The 20,039-nt window shown below is 45.0% G+C and overlaps 1 protein-coding gene across 1 annotated transcript in view; it reads right to left on the minus strand.

Annotated features, from left to right (window-relative positions):
- SLC13A4 (solute carrier family 13 member 4) overlaps nt 1-20,039 on the minus strand; it is a 107,004-nt gene that overhangs the window by 41,404 nt on the left and 45,561 nt on the right. Inside the window, exons 10-11 of the mRNA XM_077469207.1 lie at nt 8,182-8,283; nt 5,801-5,902 (exon numbers count right to left, since the gene is read on the minus strand). Coding sequence (XP_077325333.1) covers nt 5,801-5,902; nt 8,182-8,283 — 204 coding nt within the window. The remainder of the gene's footprint in view (nt 1-5,800; nt 5,903-8,181; nt 8,284-20,039) is intronic.

The following is a 20,039-nucleotide window of genomic DNA, read 5'->3' on the forward strand; positions in this document are numbered from 1 at the left end:
TCTTCTATTGGCCTCCTTGTTCTGAGCCATCCACTTTAAAGGAGCGTGATCAGTCACCAGGTCAAAGTGCCTACCTAGCAGATAGTACCGAAGGGAATCTAGAGCCCACTTCACTGCTAAACATTCCTTCTCAATCGTGGAGTAATTTACCTCATGGGACTTTAACTTCCTGCTGAGGTAAATGACTGGGTGCTCTTCCCCGTTCCAGACCTGGGATAACACTGCTCCTAACCCAACGTCTGATGCATCAGTTTGTACAACAAAGTCCTTAGAGAAGTCTGGTGAGTACAACACTGGCTGGCTACATAAGGCTGTTTTTAAGGACTGAAATGCTTCCTCAGCCTCTGGGGACCATTTAACCATGACCGACTCTTTCCCTTTTGTCAGGTTGGTGAGGGGCACAGCCTGAGAAGCAAAATGGGGAATGAATCGTCGATAATAGCCAGCGATTCCCAGAAAGGCTCGTACCTGTTTCTTGCTGTTGGGACGTGGCCAACTCTGTATGGCCTCGACTTTATTGACTTGGGGTTTTATCACCCCCCTCCCAATAGTGTACCCAAGATATTTGGCCTCCTCCTGTCCAATGGTACACTTCTTTGGATTGGCCGTAAACCCAGCTTCCCGGATAGAGTCTAGGACTGCTTGTACTTTTGGCAAATGTGAGACCCAGTCTGTGCTATGGATAATCACATCATCCAGGTAAGCTGCAGCATATTTCTGATGGGGCCTCAGAATCTTATCCATTTTCCGCTGGAATGTTGCCGGTGCATTCTGTAACCCAAACGGCATTCTCTTATATTGGAATGCCCCATCTGGGGTTACAAACGCAGTTTTCTCCTTGGCCGACTCGGCCAGGGGAATTTGCCAATACCCTTTGGTGAGATCAAGAGTTGTCATATATTGGGCTGTTCCCAGCCGGTCAATCAACTCATCTATACGTGGCATGGGGTAGGTGTCAAATTTTGTAACTTTATTTAATTGTCTAAAATCGTTACAAAACCACCAGCTCCCATCAGGTTTGGGCACTAGTACGATAGGACTGGACCAGTCACTCTGGGACTCCTCTATCACACCCAATTCCAGCATCCTTTGAACCTCCCCACGTATTGCCTCCCGTCGGGCCTCTGGTATTCTATAAGGTTTTAGTTTTACCCTTTCTCCTGGCGGGGTGATAATGTCATGCTCTACGCCAGATGTTTGTCCCGGAAGCTCAGAGAAAATCTCTTTGTTACGAAGTACAAACTCTTTAACCTCCTGTTGTTGGGGTTTCGATAAGGTGTCTGCTATTCCAACCTCAGGAACTAAGCAATCAGGCTGTACTTGTGACAAAGTCTCTGCGACTAGGGATTCCCTATCCCTCAGGCTTTCAGCAGATTGATGTGATAGATCTGCTCCGGCTTTCGCCTTCCTGGCTGTCTAACCCTGTAGTTCACCTCACTAATTTTTTCAATTACTTCATATGGACCTTGCCATTTGGCCAGAAATTTGCTTTCAACCGTAGGGACTAGCACCAAGACCCTATCCCCCGGGGAAAAAGTACGGGTCTTGGCCCCACGGTTGTACACTCTCTGCTGTGCTAACTGCGCTTGGGTTAAATGTTCCTTTACAATTGGCATTACCTGTGCAATTCTATCTTGCATCAGGGCGACATGCTCAATCACACTCCTGTGAGGAGAACTCTCATTTTCCCAAGTTTCCTTGGCGATATCCAGCAGCCCTCTTGGGTGTCTCCCATAGAGCAACTCGAAGGGTGAGAAACCCGTAGAGGATTGGGGTACCTCCCTAATGGCAAACATCAGATAGGGTATTAGACAATCCCAATTCTTTCCATCTCTATCCACCACCTTCTTTAACATTTGTTTTAGGGTTTTGTTGAATCTTTCAACCAAACCATCTGTTTGGGGGTGATACACAGATGTACGCAATTGCTTCACTTTGTACAACTTGCATAATTCTTTCATAACCCGGGACATAAAGGGTGTACCTTGGTCCGTAAGCAGTTCCTTACAAATACCCACGCGGCTAAAAACAAGAGATAGCTCTTTGGCTATGGTTTTGGCCAAGGTATTTCGGAGAGGAATTGCTTCCGGATAACGGGTGGCATAGTCCAAAATAACCAAAATGTACTGATGCCCCCTAGCAGACTTTATTATCGGACCTACCAAATCCATTGCGATCCTCTCAAAGGGGACCTCAATGATAGGAAGAGGTACCAGTGGGTTACGGAAATGTGGCATAGGTGCCGACTTCTGACACACAGGGCAGGAGGAACAATACTTTTCTATTTCCTTCATGACCCCAGGCCAATAGAATCTCTGCAGTACCCTCTCTCTGGTTTTCTCTGTCCCCAGATGACCTCCCAGAATGTGCCCATGAGCCAATTCTAACACCAACTTCCTGTAAGGTTTGGGCACTACAAGTTGCTCAATGGTTTCTTCTGCCCTTTGAGCCACTCGATATAGCAGGTCCCTTTCCATAGTGAAGTAAGGATAAGGGCAAGTCTTATCTGGGTTCACTAACTCGCCATCTATTTTCACCACATTTTCCTGTGCCTTTATTAGGGTGGGGTCTTTTAACTGTTCTGTGGCAAAATTTTCCCTGTGAACCTCAAGATCCGAAAACTCCACAGACGGCATGTTTTCATCTGAGGATGTTGGCTCCTCCCCAGTTTCTCGAGTTTCCCCCGCCAATACCGACAAGGGAAATTCAGGAGAGTCCTCACCACTCCCAGAGGAATTCTGGTCATCTTCCTGGTTTATAGGGGCACCAATGGGGGCCTCAGGACAATCCCAGAGTTCCCAGAATTTTGGAAAATCCCTTCCCACAATAGCATCATGTGGTAAGTGAGCCACTAACCCCACCTGATGAGAGAGGTTACCTTTGGGGGTCTCAAAAAACACTGAAGTTACAGGATACTCTCGGGTGTCCCCATGCACACAAATAACAGCCACCCTGTTCTTCCCAGAGACCTCTGTAGTAACTAATTCAGCTTTTATCAATGTTACCAGGCTACCTGAATCTAGCAACACATCAACATGTCTACCATTAATACACATTTTACATAAATGTTTCTCAGGTCCCCGAATGGCAGTGCATGCAACTGTCGCAAACAGCGACTGACGTCTCTCCCTTATAAAGTCACATTGCATAGGCTCATCCACAACTGGGCAATTGGCTGCAATATGTCCCTCTTGCCGGCAGCGGTAGCAAATAATCTTTTTCGCTGCCTCTTGCAGCATGGGCTTCCTGGGCTGCTCCCGCCAGACCTTAGGTAGAACTCCCACCCTCTCACTCTCTCCACCCTCACCCCTTGGAGTCATCTTACCCGCCACTGGGGATGATCTGGTCTTAGGGGGGAAAGTCCGTGAGTCCCTGGAAGAGGTGGTCAGGTTCTCTGTAGCCAAGTACCTCTCAACCAGATCCACAAGTTTATCTGCATTTTCTGGGTCTCCATGGCTTACCCATTTTTGGATGGCAGTAGGAAGAGCTCTCAGGAAACGATCCATAACCACACGTTCCACAATGTTTGGTGCAGTCAAAGTCTCTGGCTGCAGCCACTTCCTGCTCAGGTGAATGAGATCATACATTTGAGACCTGGGAGGTTTTCCAACCTGAAAAGTCCAGTTATGCACACGCTGAGCCCGGACGGCCAGGGTGACACCCAGCCGTGCCAATATTTCTGCTTTTAGCACCACATAGTCTTTTGCTTGGTCAGGCTCTAGGTCATAATAAGCTTTCTGCGATTCCCCAGTTAACAGAGGGGCCACCAGTCCAGCCCATTGCTCCTTAGGCCACTTTTCCCTTTCAGCAGTCCTTTCAAATGTGGTCAAAAACACCTCCGGATCATCCTCTCCAGTCATTTTTGTCAGTAAACGGCTCACACCAAAGGATGCGGTATTATTGTAACCACTTGCTTCATTGGTCTGTGGACGTTGCTGTATTAATGTCTCTATTTTCTGTTGAAAATTCTGCTCTTGCTTCTGCAACAGGTCTATGAAGCGGGCTTCAGATCGCTGCTGGGCTTGTTGCTGAGCTTCCAAACTCTGCTGGTGAGCCTTCTGCTGATTTTCCAAACTCTGCTGCAAAGTTGCATTTATCTGCTGCTGGGCTGCAAGGCTCTTTTGTAAACCTGCATTTGTTTGCTGCTGATTTGCATTTTCTTGTTGCTGGTTTGCATTTGCTAGAGCCAGCTGTCTCAGTATCTCCTCCATGCTGGCCTTAACAAAAAAAAAAGTGCCAAAATTCTCCACCAACTGTGAGGGGTTAGCTCGGCAGCGGGTGTGTGTGACCCCCTGGATGGGTTCACAACACAAAGTCAGGCACAGCAGACAGCGGTGTAGGTTCAAAAAACAAAAGATCCAGTTTATTTATGCTCCATGCAGTGATACATATAACAGCCAAACAAAATAAAACAAGAAAATAAATCCTGGTCAGCTTGACCTCTAACTACACACGTAGACTCCCTGTCTAACAACTGGGTACAGCCTTGTGCTGCCCCAGTCCCTGTCTCTATTGTAGGGGTTTGCCACACAGGCGTTAACTCACCGCACAGAACAGAACAGAACAGAACAGAACAGAACAGAACAGAACAGAACAGAACAGAACAGATCTCAGACTCCCCAGTCTATACACACAAAACTGGTTCCAGGATGGAGCATCTCCCTATGCATGCTGGGGTTTTTTGTAGAGGCCTTAATGAGCCCACTTACTTCAGCTGGGCTCATTAACTCTTCCCCTCTAATTGTAAAAGTCTGCATAAAGCCTGAATCTAGGACACACATATTTACCATCCTGGATACAACCAGGTGACTTTACCTGCCTGCTGCCACAGTATATATATATATATATATATATATATATATATATATATATATATATATATTCCAGCTTACCAATGCCTAGATATGGTAGCTGCATTCGTTTTTTTAAGACTTTTATTTCCTATATTTTCACCTGTCCATTCTTCCTATCCTTGGGTGAAAACACGTATGTATTAAATCTAAGGATTATTAGCATTGTCACCCTAAGACAGGACTACAGAACACCTCCCCTTCTTAATATCCCCATGACATATGAGCAAGGAAGTCATAAGCACATAAGACTTCTGATAGGATTGATTGGTTATATTTGTTCTATAAGTACAAAAAATACCTAATGCCGTGTACACACGACCAGACTTTTTGACAGCAAAAACACACGAAAAATTTGATCGTGTGTGGGCTCCATCGGGCCTTTGCTTGCCAAAAATCCAGCGGACTTTAGAAATAGAACAAGTTTTAAATTTTTCCACCGGAACTCCGCCGGACCTAGAAAATCCGTTCGTGTGTATGCTAGTCCGACGGACAAAAAACGACGCTAGGGCAGCTATTGGCTACTGGCTATAAACTTCCTTATTCTAGTCCAGTCGTACGTCATCACGTTCGAATCCGTCTGACTTTGGTGTGATTGTGTGTGGCCAAGTCCGTTCATTCGGAAAGTCCGTCAGAACTCCGCCGAAAGTCTGTCGGAAAGACCATCGGACCTAGTCCCTCCAAAAGTCTGGTCGTGTATACGCGGCATAACACTTTATGTGGTATATTTAACAGACCAAAGGGCAACAAATACCATGTGTTCATTGTTGGGGGTTACATACGGTTTAACTTTGTCTTGGGAGTTGTGTTGCAGCCAGTTCAACAAGACTGATGACATTTTAGCTTTTTTTTCCCCAAGGATACCGACCATGTTACCTGACCTAGCTCCGACAACCTTTGCGCAGTTAATACTGACAATTTATCTCTGCTGCATAAGGTTGTATACTTACTTCTCAAATAAGGATTCCCAGCCAGGTACAAAGCCCGGCTCACGGGTGAACCAGAGGAGGGTCATCAAGATGAAGAAAAAAACAGTCACCTTTTCTTGGTAGCTGAAATATACATACATGGTTTTATTTTGTAAGGCACAGCCAAAATCAATAAATATGCAGTTAAAGGGTCTACAGTGCGCAATCAAAAAACAGCTGATATGAATGAAGAAAACAGAAATTTGATTGGTTTACTGAAATCAGAAACTTTACTCTGCTCTTATGTCGACAATGGGGGTTATTTACGAAAGGCAAATCCACTTTGCACTACAAGTGCAAATTACACTTGAAATTGCACGGAAAGTGCACTTGGAAGTGCAGTCTCTGTAAGTTTGAGGGGTAGATCTGAAATGAGGGGAAGCTCTGCTGATTTTTTCATCCAATCATGTGCAAGCTAAAATGCTGTCTTTTATTTTCCTTGCATGTCCCCCTCGGATCTACAGCGACTGCACTTCCAAGTGGAATTTCAAGTGCACTTTGCACTTGTAGTGCAAAGTGGATTTGCATTTTGTAAATAACCCCCAAAGTGTACTGTGATTCCATGAATAAAAAGCACACACTTCTATGCAGGATCATTATGGGCAGTAGGAGTGAACCTCCTGGAGTCTGAGCTGTATAATTCTTGTCCTTTCTCTGCTTTCTGTATCTCCAATAACAAACACATTTTTAAAGCCGGTTTGAATATGATTGATGGGTGAGAAAAACATCTTTATACTGCTATTTTTTTTAACACCGGGCTCTCCATATGTGAGAATGAGCAAGAAACCTGTGGTTTAGTGGGTGGCTTAATGGACAAATTACTGAAGTTTGAAGTTATAACTTCCAAACAGTAATTTCACAGTAAATAGATAAATAATACATTATTATGTTATAACATATAGCATAATAATATATTAAAATAGTGAATGTAGTGCTAACTCCAAACGAATATTAATAAAGTCAAGTTAAATAATATATTATTAGATTAATAAATGGAAAAAGAATGCGCAAACCATGAAAGACTAAAAACCCCAAGAGTGGCAGCCAACACTGATAATGTGTCCCCACAAAAAAATACATTAAAATAGTGAATGTGGCGCTGACGCCAAACAAATATTAATAAAGTAATTGGTTCAGAAACACATTTATAAAAGTGCATGTGCAAAAATCTTCAGATCTCAATATAAAAGATTAATACATGTCAAGTCCATATAATAAGTCCAAGCAGCATAAAAGTCTAAAATTCATAATGCAAAAAAGTGCATGTGAAAACAGCAAATACAAAAAATGTGAAATTGACAGTAAATTAAAGTGCAGCAATTAAGTGCAGGAAATGCAGCAATTCCTGACGTGTAGTCACACTTGTTTCCACCATCCGCAATCCAAGGTGGAAGCAAGTGTGACTACAAGTGTGACTACCTTGAAGCTCGGCCTTTTTTTTGTCTTTGTTTTTAATGTTCATGGCTGGTGGCTCTTCCTCAGCTGACTGCACGTCCCTGCTGCAGACAGGATTTTATCACTGTATGCATGTCAAGTTTTAATTTTAAATTAAAAAGTGTTACAACCCCTCACCACTCTATGCAAATCTAAAAACATTTATTGACTTTGGTTTTAATTTAAAGCTCAGTTCTGGGTTCCCCTTCTCTGCCCCCACAGCATCCTCATTGTATGCCACCAGCACCGGCTGTCATAATACCCAAACAGCGCCTTTAGCTGATTTGAGTTGTTTGGCTGCAGGTACTGTTCTGCTGACAATTTTTGGCCCAGCTTCTTCAGAAAAATTCTAAATAATCGACTTCTGTGAAGCCAGCAGGGCCACCCACTATTAACATTTCGACTATTGAGATCTCTTCTGAATTTGCAGAAATTTCAACAGTTTATGACCAGCTTTATTCTGATCCTTTCCTGCTTTATCTAAAACTGTCAAAAAAAAACAATCATACTCACCTGCAGCATGATTTCAAGCTGCATCTGTCCCCTGCCAGCTCTACAACGGAGAACCAAGCGATCACATGACCTCTGATTCCTCACTTCTTGGTCTTCAATGAGCAGAGAGCTGTAGCTGTCAGCCACCAGCTCTCTGCTCTGCCCCTCCAGCGCTCAATGGAGGAATGGGATGGGAAGGGGGCTCTCGGTCGCATGCGCTAAACCAGCTGCCAATAATGTCAGGATCCCTCCAGAGATTGGACTGGCTCTGTGACATCAACTGACAGCAGGCTTCAGGTTGCTGTCAGCTGACTCTGGGTCACAGGAGTGCAGAAATAAGTACACTCCTGTGACCCACAGAAGTATGGCCAAATTAGATTCGGCCATGTTTCTCCTTTAAACATTTTAGCTGGAGCTGTAAATATGCAATCATATACCTCATTTTTCCCAACTTCTCGTATTCCTCCTGGATTCTCTTCTCAGACAGTTCTTCCTGTTTGGTCTTTTTCTTCTTGCTGAGAGAACAGGTTTCCCTAAAACTAAAGCAAAATAATATGGTCAATTTATAATTATCAATAAGTGCACCGCTGCCCCCCTACCATACCCAGGAATTATCTAAATACATTTATAGATAAAAAGCAATCCCACATAAAGTGACAAATAGGCGTTGGCTCTAAAATAAGCATCCTGAGTCCATGGGTATGGTATAAGGGGGTAGTGCTACACTTACTGATACTTATGTTTTGATGACACATTAATTTTTGTGCTGGTAGACAAAATATTAGGTCAAAAGGAGCGTGGGAGGCTTCTAACTAATAGAATGGAGCATATATTATAATTTGGTCCAATGTTGTGACTTTAAAAAAAAATATGTCTGCTCACTCTGGCTCTGCCAAAGAAGAAGTTGGGCTTACCACCCTTTTATAAACCTAAAGAGAGGAAAACACTCACATGCACTAATCTCTATTCACTCCATATTATGTCTCTTTATAAATTAGGAGTGTCAACAGGATCAAGGTGCTTAAAGCGCAACTATACTGCATCTGAGCACCACAAACTAAAAACGCTATTTAATTCATTTTAAAATATTCAAAGCAAACTTAACCATCCATCCATGTCTCTATGCTTTATTTTACTAAGAAAACACCCCTTAGCATTTCTGGCTGTGGTCAACATGATTCATGTTCAGAATCCAACTGCCCTTAGGCAAGCATCCCCCCCCCCCCCCCGAAGACTCCTCGGATTTATGATATAATTTGCCTAAGTCTAGAAACCAGGAACTAACAGAAAAAAAATATAAAAATAGGTTTAAAACAATTTATTAAAGAGCAGCATAATAATTAAAAATAGTTAATATTGATGGAAAGAGCGAAGTTGCGCTTTAACCACTTGCTTACTGGGCACTTAAACCCCCCTCAGTCCCAGACCAATTTTCAGCTTTCAGCGCTGATGCACTTTGAATGACAATTGCGCGGTCATACAACACTGTACCCAAATGAAATTTTTATCATTTTTTTCCCACAAATAGAGCTTTCTTTTGGTGGTATTTAGTTACAGCTCGGAGTTTTATTTTTTGCTAAACAAACAAAAAAAGATGCAAAAAAAAAAAAATCATGTTTTAATAGTTTGTTATAAAATTTTGCAAACGGGTCATTTTTCTCCTTCATTGAAGTGCGCTGATTAGGCGGCACTGATAGGCTGCATTGGTGGGCACTGATGGGCTGCATTGGTGGGCACTGATGGGCTGCATTGGTGGGCACTGATGGGCTGCACTGGTGGGCACTGATAGGCATAGTTAAGGCGGCACTAATAGGCACAGATAAGGCGGCACCGATGGGCACAGATAAGGCGGCACTGATGGGCAAAGATGGGCACAGATAAGATGGCACGGATGGGTGGCACGGATAAGTGGCACGGATGGGTGGCACGGATGGGCACTGATAGGTACCACAGATAGATGGGACTGATGGGCACTGATAGGTGGCACTGATAGGTGGCTCTGATAGGTGGCACTGCTGGGCACTGATGGGCGGCACTGCTGGGCACTGATGGGCGGCACTGCTGGGCACTGATGGGCGCCACTGGGGTGCAGCACCTTTGAGGCAGATTTTGGGTGGCACTGTGGGTGGCACTGTGGGCACTGCTGGGTGGCACTGTGGGCACTGCTGGGTGGCACTGTGGGCACTATGGGCACTGCTGGGTGGCACTGACAGGGGGGCACTTACTTTATTTCAGGATGGCACTGCGGGTGGCAGGTGGGCACTGGCAGGGGGCAGGTGTCCGTTTAAATTGCTGGCCGTGATCGGGACTGATGTCCCGAACACGGCCGCCGGCGATCGGCTTTTTTTTTTTCTCCTCGCGCTGTCAGCGCGAGGAGGAATACTAGCCGATTACCGGCTCCGTTTTATCACATGATCAGCTGTCATTGGCTGACAGCTGATCACGTGATAAGGGGTCGGGATCGACCCCTTACACGGATCGGTGATCAGGCGAGTCTCACGGACTCGCCGATCACAGAGCGCGCCGCGCGCGCCCCTCAGGGGGCGCGCAGGCCGCTCGTAACCGGGACTACGTCAATAGACGTAGTCCCGAAAATGTGGGTCCGCGCTATTGCCGTCATTTTGCAATAGCGCGGTACCCAAGTGGTTAAAGTGGACCTATCAACAGATATATTTTTATGACACAAGCATGACATCATATACAGTACATGGGTATAGCTCAACCCCCTAAAGGCAACCCTCCATGCAGCTAGTTTTTCGGGTTTCATGTATTTATGAAAGCAGGCATAATATAAAGACATAACAATAAATTGTAGTACATGCACAAGATCTCCCCTCTTTTCCATTATATAGACAGAAGCTACAATCATCATATTCATTTTCATTAGAACAGAGGAGATCCAGACACAAAATACAGCAATTGAAAAGCATAAACACACACACAGAGAGATACCAGAAAGAACCTTCAGCTGTCATGCAGAGACTTAGACAATTTGAATCTTGGTGGAAAAGGTGGAAGCAGACCCTTTGATCAATAACAAAGTCCCAGTGGTTTTTCGGTTCCTGGGTGAAATTAAGATGGCCAGTTACTTAGTCAGTGAGGCTACTTTACTGTTCCTCTAGAGCCAGGTTGTACTCTGTTATGGTCAGATGAGCCCTATGGCCTATGGAAGAGATCTCCTCAAAGTCAAATTGGTGCAGTATTCCTCTAAAATCACAGGGGGGCATGCCAGGAATATTCCAATATGCAACAGGCAGGCAAAAGTCAAGAAAACTAAAGACTTGGAGGCACTGGGTCTTCTAGACTTGGATAAGGCTATAGAAGAAAGTGGATGAATGCATAGTCATCCTTTCTTCATTTTCACATCTGCTCCTCCCTAAGAGAAGCAAAATTATTTTGAGGGATTCTCCAGCCAAACTTGCCCAGTAGGTACCAGATTGCAAGAGTTTGCAAATTTGGGCAGAACATGTTTGGGATCCATAAATGTTATTAATCAGGGGCGGACTGACCATTCAGCCACTCTGGCATTGCCCGAGGGCCCGAGCCACTTGGGGGCCCCATCAGGGTTGCCAGCCTCAGTAAAAGCAGGGACAGTATGTAAAAATCTGTGTTTTTTTTTTACATCTGTCTCTGAAATATCCCTAACCGACATCCTTTTGGTCTAAAAATCCTGAGATTATAGCTGCACCACCTCTCCAGTACCTTCTCAGCCAATAGAAACATGTCTGTGTATACCGTGTGCACATGTATGTGTATACTGTGTGGCCCCATAATCTCCTATTGCAAGGGGGCCCCATAATCTCCTATTGCCCGGGGGCCCCATGAGTTGTCAGTCCGCCCCTGCTATTAATAGTTCAATAGGGACTTTTCAATAGAGATTTTTCTTCTCCTCCCCCAACCATTTCTGCCCTCCAACCCATGTTGTTCCCACCAAGGTTCCTTGGAGCAAGCATTAAGCAGAAGGATGACAATTGGCAGTCAATCGCTCAAGCTATCAAACCAGGATGTTGTCTCTTAATTGAGTAGATGCATAATTACACATTCCTGTACATCCATGTTTCTCATATATCTTCACTTTGTCATTCTAGAGTTCCAGTTGGTTTGACAGTCTTTTGGCTTTTCCACATCTCTCAGGATTTTCTCCAAAGTTACAAGTGTTCAATTTCTTGGATAACAACCTGCTAATAGCTCAATATCCTCAAGTCCAGATTATGACTCTGATCAAATTTGTATAGGTTGACAACTGGGAAAAGGGCCAACTTAGCCTATTACATAATGATGATTTGGGGAGTGGATACTCAGAGAAATACCACAGAATATTTGTCAGAGAAGACAAAATATTTGTATTCCATTTGAGACAGTTCATGATTCTATCCCATCTGTCTGCATACCATGGTCTCAAGGTGATAGAGATATTGTTTGCAACATTTTCATCTTCAGATGGGCTCACTGGAGATTGAGACCTTTCTAAACAGGATTTCCAAATTTAATGGAAAGATGCTTCCTGCACCAAAGGATCATGTTGACCCCATATATGAGATAGTTTCTTTGGTGGTTGCTAAAGCCAATTCATCTTTTCTTATCGTACATCACGGGACACAGAGCCATAGTAGTTACTATGTGGGTTATAGCCCACCTTCAGGTGATGGACACTGACACACCCTAAGACAAGAGGTCCACTCCCTATGTAACCCCTCCCACTACTGGGAGTACGTCAGTTTTTTCGCCAGTGTCTAATGTGTTGGTCACGAGTGAAGATGTGCTGTGCTGAGCTCCTCTGGAGCAATCCTTGCTAGGGCTAGCTATGCAGCCAAATCCATTCAAAGTGTCTTTTAGGCCGAATTGAATGGTACCCGGGCCTCGTGTCTGAAGAAACTAGTTTTTTTTTTGCCTGCAAACAAACACTTTTCTTTTTAGAGAGCTGGATCCCGGGATCCAGTACTTTTTGGTATTAAGGCCATAAAGTTTTACTGGCGGGATGCTATTGCAGGTCCAGGATTGTAGGTCCCCCGAGAGTCCCCATCTCCTGAAGGTTTGTTAACAACACCCACCGTGAAGGGTGAAGATTGGGTCTGTTGGTGATATTTGTAAGATCTGGTGACACTGGCCTGTTTTTGATGAGGACATGACCATTGGACTAGGAACTTTTGTTTGTTTGTCTCTTCCCTGGGTTTTGAATGTACTCTTTTGCTGACACTCGGGATACCTTTTTACTAATATCTCATTAGATGAAGAGGAAGTGACGTGATTGCGCTGCTTCTGGGACTTTGGCATGCCGACACCGTGATGACGTTATGACATGAACGTGGCCATAGTGACGGTGCGGCATGCCTGCCTTCGGGTTGAACGAACAGATGTCTGGTTTGGCGGGAGACCGTTCAGCGTCCCATGTGGTGTATTGCCACGACTCCATTGGATGGGGAAAGGCACGTGGGGGACGTTCGTTATCGCCAGACCTGGGCAATGGCGGCTGTTCATGCTAATCCATTGAAGGGTGTTTTCCTAGCCATGGGGGGGGGAGGCGTATTGCCTTATGGGTAATGTTGAGTTTGCTGAGAGTCGAAGGTTAGTGACATCAGCCCATTTTTTAGCCTCAAGCATTTTGGTCCTACGTCTGAAGGTTAGTCCTGCGTCAATTATACATTATGCATATATGATGTTGTTTGGATTGGTTTTGATGTTGATGGATTTGCATTATATATTGTCTGTGTATATAATATTTTGCAGACTTGATTTGACCCCTGCCACATGTTTTGGTGGTAGTACGTCAGGTTCACAGCCGAGGAGGTGGGGCCATCTCATGTCCTCATTAAGTTTAGTTTATAAATGCTTAGGCAGTGTGTGGAGGCCAGAGATATGCCCCAGTTGAAGACCTATAAAGTTGAAATGCGTCGGGCAAGCCTATCTTGTGCTTTTCACATTGCCTTTTATATATATATATATATATATATATATATATATATATATATATATATATATATATATATATTGTAATATTGGGGTGATTAAGCACAATTGGTAGATGCACGTTTTAGTCTACATCAGGCAGGCGTTTTATGGTTAAGGGCCTGGTAGCCCACGTTTATTATAAGAAAACAAAATATTAGTTCATCCAGTAATCCCACGCAGGGGTTTAAATTCATTCAGCACACAAATGAACATACCAAGCCACCTGGCTCTCAATTGTCAACAGTTCCTCTGCTTGCTCCCAACAGATTTGTCAACTCTTTCCAGCCCCCTGGACTCACCGACTTCCTTAGTCTTCCTGACTCTCAAGGTTTGTCAGCCTTTCCCAGTCCCTTACACGGACTACAGTCTCCCACAGGGCAAACCACTCTTCAACCAGCAGCAAGCTGCTCACACTCCTCCACACCCATCTACAACTTCCTGTCTTGCTTTTTAAAGACACTGCCTTAACAGGTGGGTTAATCAATTGTATTCCCTTAAAGAGAGCACAACCCAAACAGAGGGGAAATATAGTGTCCTTCCAGGACCCAGCCACGGCGTCCATTACATATCCCCCCCCTGTGTTTCGATCCGGAGGGAGGAACACCAGCACCCATCATGATGGTTGGGACACCTCTGTGCTGGCTGTCAGCCACGTAGGCCCAACCTTTTTTCCGGGTGCGCTTCCAGGAACATTCCCCCCTGGATCTTAACAGGTTCCTATATTGTCCTATACTCAGCCTTCCTCTTCTTTTGGGGTCCCTGGGCTTATTCACTTTTCTTGGGGGAACTCTGCCTTCCTTGAGCCCTCCTTTCAACTTACAAATACCCATTTTACCCTTCACCATCTGTATTTCAGGTTCAAAACAGTTTCTCTTGTTACCCATGGCAACCAAATCATTGTTTGCAGAACGAACTCTTAACAGATCACAGCTTTCCGTATCATCAGTGCTTTCCAAATCAGTGTTTGTTAGAAGAAGACCCGAGGAGGGACTACATCCGACGGAACCATAGCACAGCTCCACCTCACCCGTTGTCCAACACTCCATGGGTACCTGTTCTAACAAACTACCCTGACCCAAGCATAAACCATTTTTTTCAGGTGTACACATTACATTGTTACGGCAACCAACATTAACACTTTCTCCCATAGTGTCTCCGGGCACCTTAACTTGTACCCCTGGGCCAGTGACAGAAAGCATCTCTGCTACTGCTGAGTCCATTCTGGGCCGTTCCTTCTCATGAGGCCTAGCGGGTAAGGCAGTATCTGCGCCCTCTACTGACCACTGCTCCGCCGCACCTCGGACCACACCAGCAGAGATTTTTCTAGTCACCGCCCCAGACGGAGAGACCTCTGATACCTCAAGCAGTTCACTTGCGTGCCTTCCATACCAGTCAATAACTAGAAGTATGCTCACAGAGAATCTGGAGATCCTATGCCCAATGGTTAACCATTGGTCCCACCAATTCCACTGTTGGTCAAGGTTTCCCAGCACTGCCTGTACCACCTGGCTCCACCCATTGGTGCTACGCAGCACCACCTGGTCCAACTGCGGCGGAGATACCCAAGTATACAGTAAGTTCATCTTTACCAACTCTAGCATTTCTAGTAAGGTTTCTGTCATCTCTAAACATCCCATGTCTAAACACCAGAACTTTCTAGGGTCTTCTACCCTGTCCAAGACATGGAGGGGCTCAGCGACTGCAGGTTGAGAGGGTGAGACATTTGAAGAGACCTCATCCTCCTTGGAGGTACTCATCATCACAGCTTGTTGCTCCCCTGGAGAGCTGTCAGACACATGTCTCACACTTATCCCTTCTGCACCAGTGTTGGTGAGCCTCTGCAGGTCATTACAAGTCACACTATCACTTTGATACTCAATATCATTTAGCTGTGGGGCTGTGGACAACACATCTGCGATGCCAGTGCCCTGAACTGTTTCTTCAGAGTGGAGGGCAGCAACCTTTGCAGGGACCAAGACGCCCTCAACCACCTGCGGCTCTGCGATCCCCCTGTCTGGCATAGCAGTTGTGTCCACACCCTTGTTACTTAAGCTAGCCCTATCCAGCATGGCTAGCAATTGTTTGGCCCAGCTGTCCCAATCCATTGTGGTTCTACCATGGGTGTTCCACAGCGTTGCATCACCTGCTGTAGAAAGCCACACAGAACCCTGGGATTCATTAGCTTTAACTGCACATTCGTCATTTCTATATACATCATTTTGTAACACCACACTTTTATCAACGTTGCATTGGGGTGATGCTTCATCACCTAAAGCTTGGTGCAGCACATCATTCTGAACACCTTTTTCTGGTGGCACTACAGACACATCCAGCTTTGTACACTCAGCTTTTGCAGGCTGAATTAACCCCTTGCCCACTGGGCTACACGTAGGGTTGTGGGGCTGCGCCCACACGCTCTCACTGTGTGAATTAGTCCCCCCTTGTTCCACCAGCATAGCACCAGAGCCATCCTGGACAGCCTCTGACTCCAACACATGGAGACCCCATGAGACTTCCATGGACAATCCTGTGCCTCTGCCTGTCATGGGAGATCTCCTACTCTCATCACTGGTAGTGAACACATTACCAACCTCACTCTCAGATATGACATTACAAGAAATACATGTTTCAATGTCATTACACTCATCACGTTTAGCAATAGTATCACTTTTGTTAGTACGGTCATTAGCATTCTCATTACATGTAGACACAACTGCTGTTTTTGTGGTTTGTTTATGAGTCACCATAACCTCTGAGCGACTCTTCACAGCACCTGCTCTCTGTAAAGGGGCACTTATTTGGGCAGCTCCATAGCTGACCTGGGAAACTCTCTGCTCCAACACTGCAAGCTCCTTGGAAGTTTCCCTGGGCAACCCTGCAGCAGCTGTCACTAGGGAACATGGTACCAGCACTGTTTTGGTCACCCCTAGCTCAATTTTCCCAGCCATCTGCTGGATCATAGCAGGCATATGCAGAGTCCCCATGTCCTTTTCAGTCTTTAGCCCTGCGTCTAGTTGGGCTTTACGCTGCGCCTCCCCACTGCTCTGGGTAGCACAATGCAGAAAGTCTATGTCCATTTGTACTGCTGATCTCCCCAATGGACATACTCCCACTTCACTGGATTCAGCATCATAAACTGAAACAGTCTTACCAGTTCCTGCAGCTGGTGTCATAGCCTTCACTTGAGTGCGTTGTCTCACTGGTGTGGTGTCTCCACAGGCTGACTCCCCCATGTGGCCATGGAGCAAAACTGCAGCCTTTCTGGACCCACTGACGCCCCCTGTAGGTAACACAAGATCCTTGTTGCTAGGGGTAACTGCAGACTTGCGCTCCAAAGCTGGTTGGCTATAACTCATGCAGGATTCAAGCTGATGTACTCTCCTTTCGGGACTGACCCCTTTGCCTAAGCGGCCATGACAGAAAACCTTATGTTTCTCTGGATTTCCAATTCCTAGGACTTCCGGCGACACTTCTCTCCTGGAGCATTGCTGGCGGCCCATGATACGATGGAACTCTCCTCTAAGAAGGATTTCCTCTTTAAACTTGCGATAGTCATCCTGGTCCCCATCCATCAAATGGTAAACCGACCGGAACTCTATCCGCAATAAGGTTTGCAGCAGTTTTGGCCACCGGTCCCTAGGCCATTTTCTCTTTACAGCAACTTTTTCAAATCTTACAAGGAAGTCTCCCACCTCCTCTGTAGGCATCATGGGTTGCATATAGTCAGAGGCCAAGATTTCAGCTCCTTGCACTGCGCCCCACTCTTTGCGATTCCGCTTGAACCATTCATTCACTGTCTCACACATCACTGGCCCCTTTTGACTGGCCCTACAAGGTGGAGACATCTTCTCAGGCCATGCTGAGCTCACATCCTCTTTAACTTGATTAAACATGAACTTGCTTTTTGACTGCCTCATCCTTGCAATCACATGCACACAGCAGCTTGTAACAGTTCTCAGCAAAGGACAAAAAAAATAAAAATCTGATGTTTGATTCTTCCTTCACAGGTACACAACCTGCATGCAACACAGTCCATCAAATAAACGTATACGCAATGCTGTTCGCCTGGCTGCCACACACAGCTAGCAGTAGTTCCTGATGCGACTCACCATGGAGCAAGGACCCGGATTCCACCGTCTACATGCCCGCATTCGAGCACCACTTGTAATATTGGGGTGATTAAGCACAATTGGTAGATGCACGTTTTAGTCTACATCAGGCAGGCGTTTTATGGTTAAGGGCCTGGTAGCCCACGTTTATTATAAGAAAACAAAATATTAGTTCATCCAGTAATCCCACGCAGGGGTTTAAATTCATTCAGCACACAAATGAACATACCAAGCCACCTGGCTCTCAATTGTCAACAGTTCCTCTGCTTGCTCCCAACAGATTTGTCAACTCTTTCCAGCCCCCTGGACTCACCGACTTCCTTAGTCTTCCTGACTCTCAAGGTTTGTCAGCCTTTCCCAGTCCCTTACACGGACTACAGTCTCCCACAGGGCAAACCACTCTTCAACCAGCAGCAAGCTGCTCACACTCCTCCACACCCATCTACAACTTCCTGTCTTGCTTTTTAAAGACACTGCCTTAACAGGTGGGTTAATCAATTGTATTCCCTTAAAGAGAGCACAACCCAAACAGAGGGGAAATATAGTGTCCTTCCAGGACCCAGCCACGGCGTCCATTACATAATATATATATATATATATATATATATATATATATATATATTTATTGAGATCTCGTTTTATTGTCACATCCTGTTTTTGATGTGAATAAATAACTTTTAAGTTTGACCTGCACCATCTGAGTTTTCCATTTTTTTCTGTATCTCGTTTCCTTATACATTGAATTCCATAGAGCTATGGTACCGTGAGTCACCAGTCTGGATGTCCGTTGGTCTACACGGGGGTTGTCATCATCATTACCGTCTGGTTCCAGTCTTGGAGTTTGTCTTACCTTAGCGCAGGAGGTTGAGCCCTGAAAGCTTGTATGACACACCGCTGTAGGGTGGATGTGTCCAATGGTTTTGGTAAGAGTACCTAATTTTTTTCTACTGTGACACCATCTGTAAAGCCTACTTTGAGATTACTTCTGGCAAGTCTGTTCGAGTGTCAGCGTTTGACTACACAGAGACTCCTATAGACACCCATTGAATATTTGGCACTCACGGGACACTTTATTCAAGTTTGGGAGTAGTTACACATTGATGCAATTACCCCTCCTACCTATTTGTAGCATTGATTCAGCCTTTGTTGCAACGTTTCATTTACTGTTGATTTGTATGCACTTGGGTGTTATGGCATGTATATGCTTTTATTTTAATGTGCACAGATTTTAGCGCCACATTTTTTGAGTCTGGAAGGCATATGTCTCCTAGGGTGAATCCAGGGGTTGGCACCCCAGGAAATATGTCATAGGATAGGATCCTTGAATTTCTACAGATGGGATTAGAAATTAAGCTGGCCTTCAGTACTATCAAAGGCCAGGTGTCGGCCATCTGTATTTTTTCAACAACCACTTGCTTCACACTCTCTGATTTGTAGCTTTATTTAGGGGGTAACATGGATTAATCCTCCAGTTAGGTCCCCCCTAAACCCTTGGGACTTGAATTTAGTCCTGTCGGTGTTACAGAAAAACAGCCTTTTGAGCCAAGACAAGCAAATTAGGTTTTCTGGTTGCCATATCTTCTGCAAGAAGAGTATCAGAGTTGGCTGCTCTTTCTTGTAAAGAACCATATTTGATTATTCATAAGGATAAGGTTGTATTACATCCTCATCCCAATTTCCTACCAAAGATAGTGTCAGGTTTTCATTTAAACCAGGATATTGTTGTACCTTCATTTTTTCCAGAACCTCTTTCTGCGGAAGAAAGGTCACTACATTCTCTTGATGTGGTGAGAGCAGTCAAGGTCTACTTGAAGGTGACTGCTCAGATTCGTAAAACAGATGTTTTGTTTGTGTTGCCAGAAGGTCCTAAGAGAGGACAGGCAGCATCACAATCTACTATTTCTAAATGGATTAGTCAAGTGATTGTTCAAGCCTATGGTTTAAAGAGGAAAATTCCACCTTTTCATATTAAAGCACACTCCACCAGGGCAGTTAGTACTTTCTGGGCAGTGCATCACCAAGCCTCCATGGCTCAAATCTGCAAGGATTCAACTTGGTCTTCAGTCCATACCAGATTTTATCAAGTAGATGTAAAAGGTCATGAGGATATCGCCTTTGGGCGCAGTGTACTGCAGGCAGCAGTATAAGTCCTCTAGTCTCTTAGTGCCCTACTTTTGTTGTGTCTCCCTCCCTTCAGTTGGCATTGCTATGGGACATCCCACATAGTAACTACTATG

Source organism: Lithobates pipiens, unplaced genomic scaffold (assembly GCF_037356315.1).
Source record: "Lithobates pipiens isolate NorthernLeopardFrog02 unplaced genomic scaffold, aLitPip1_a1.2 Scaffold_8, whole genome shotgun sequence".
Lineage (NCBI taxonomy): Eukaryota > Metazoa > Chordata > Amphibia > Anura > Ranidae > Lithobates > Lithobates pipiens.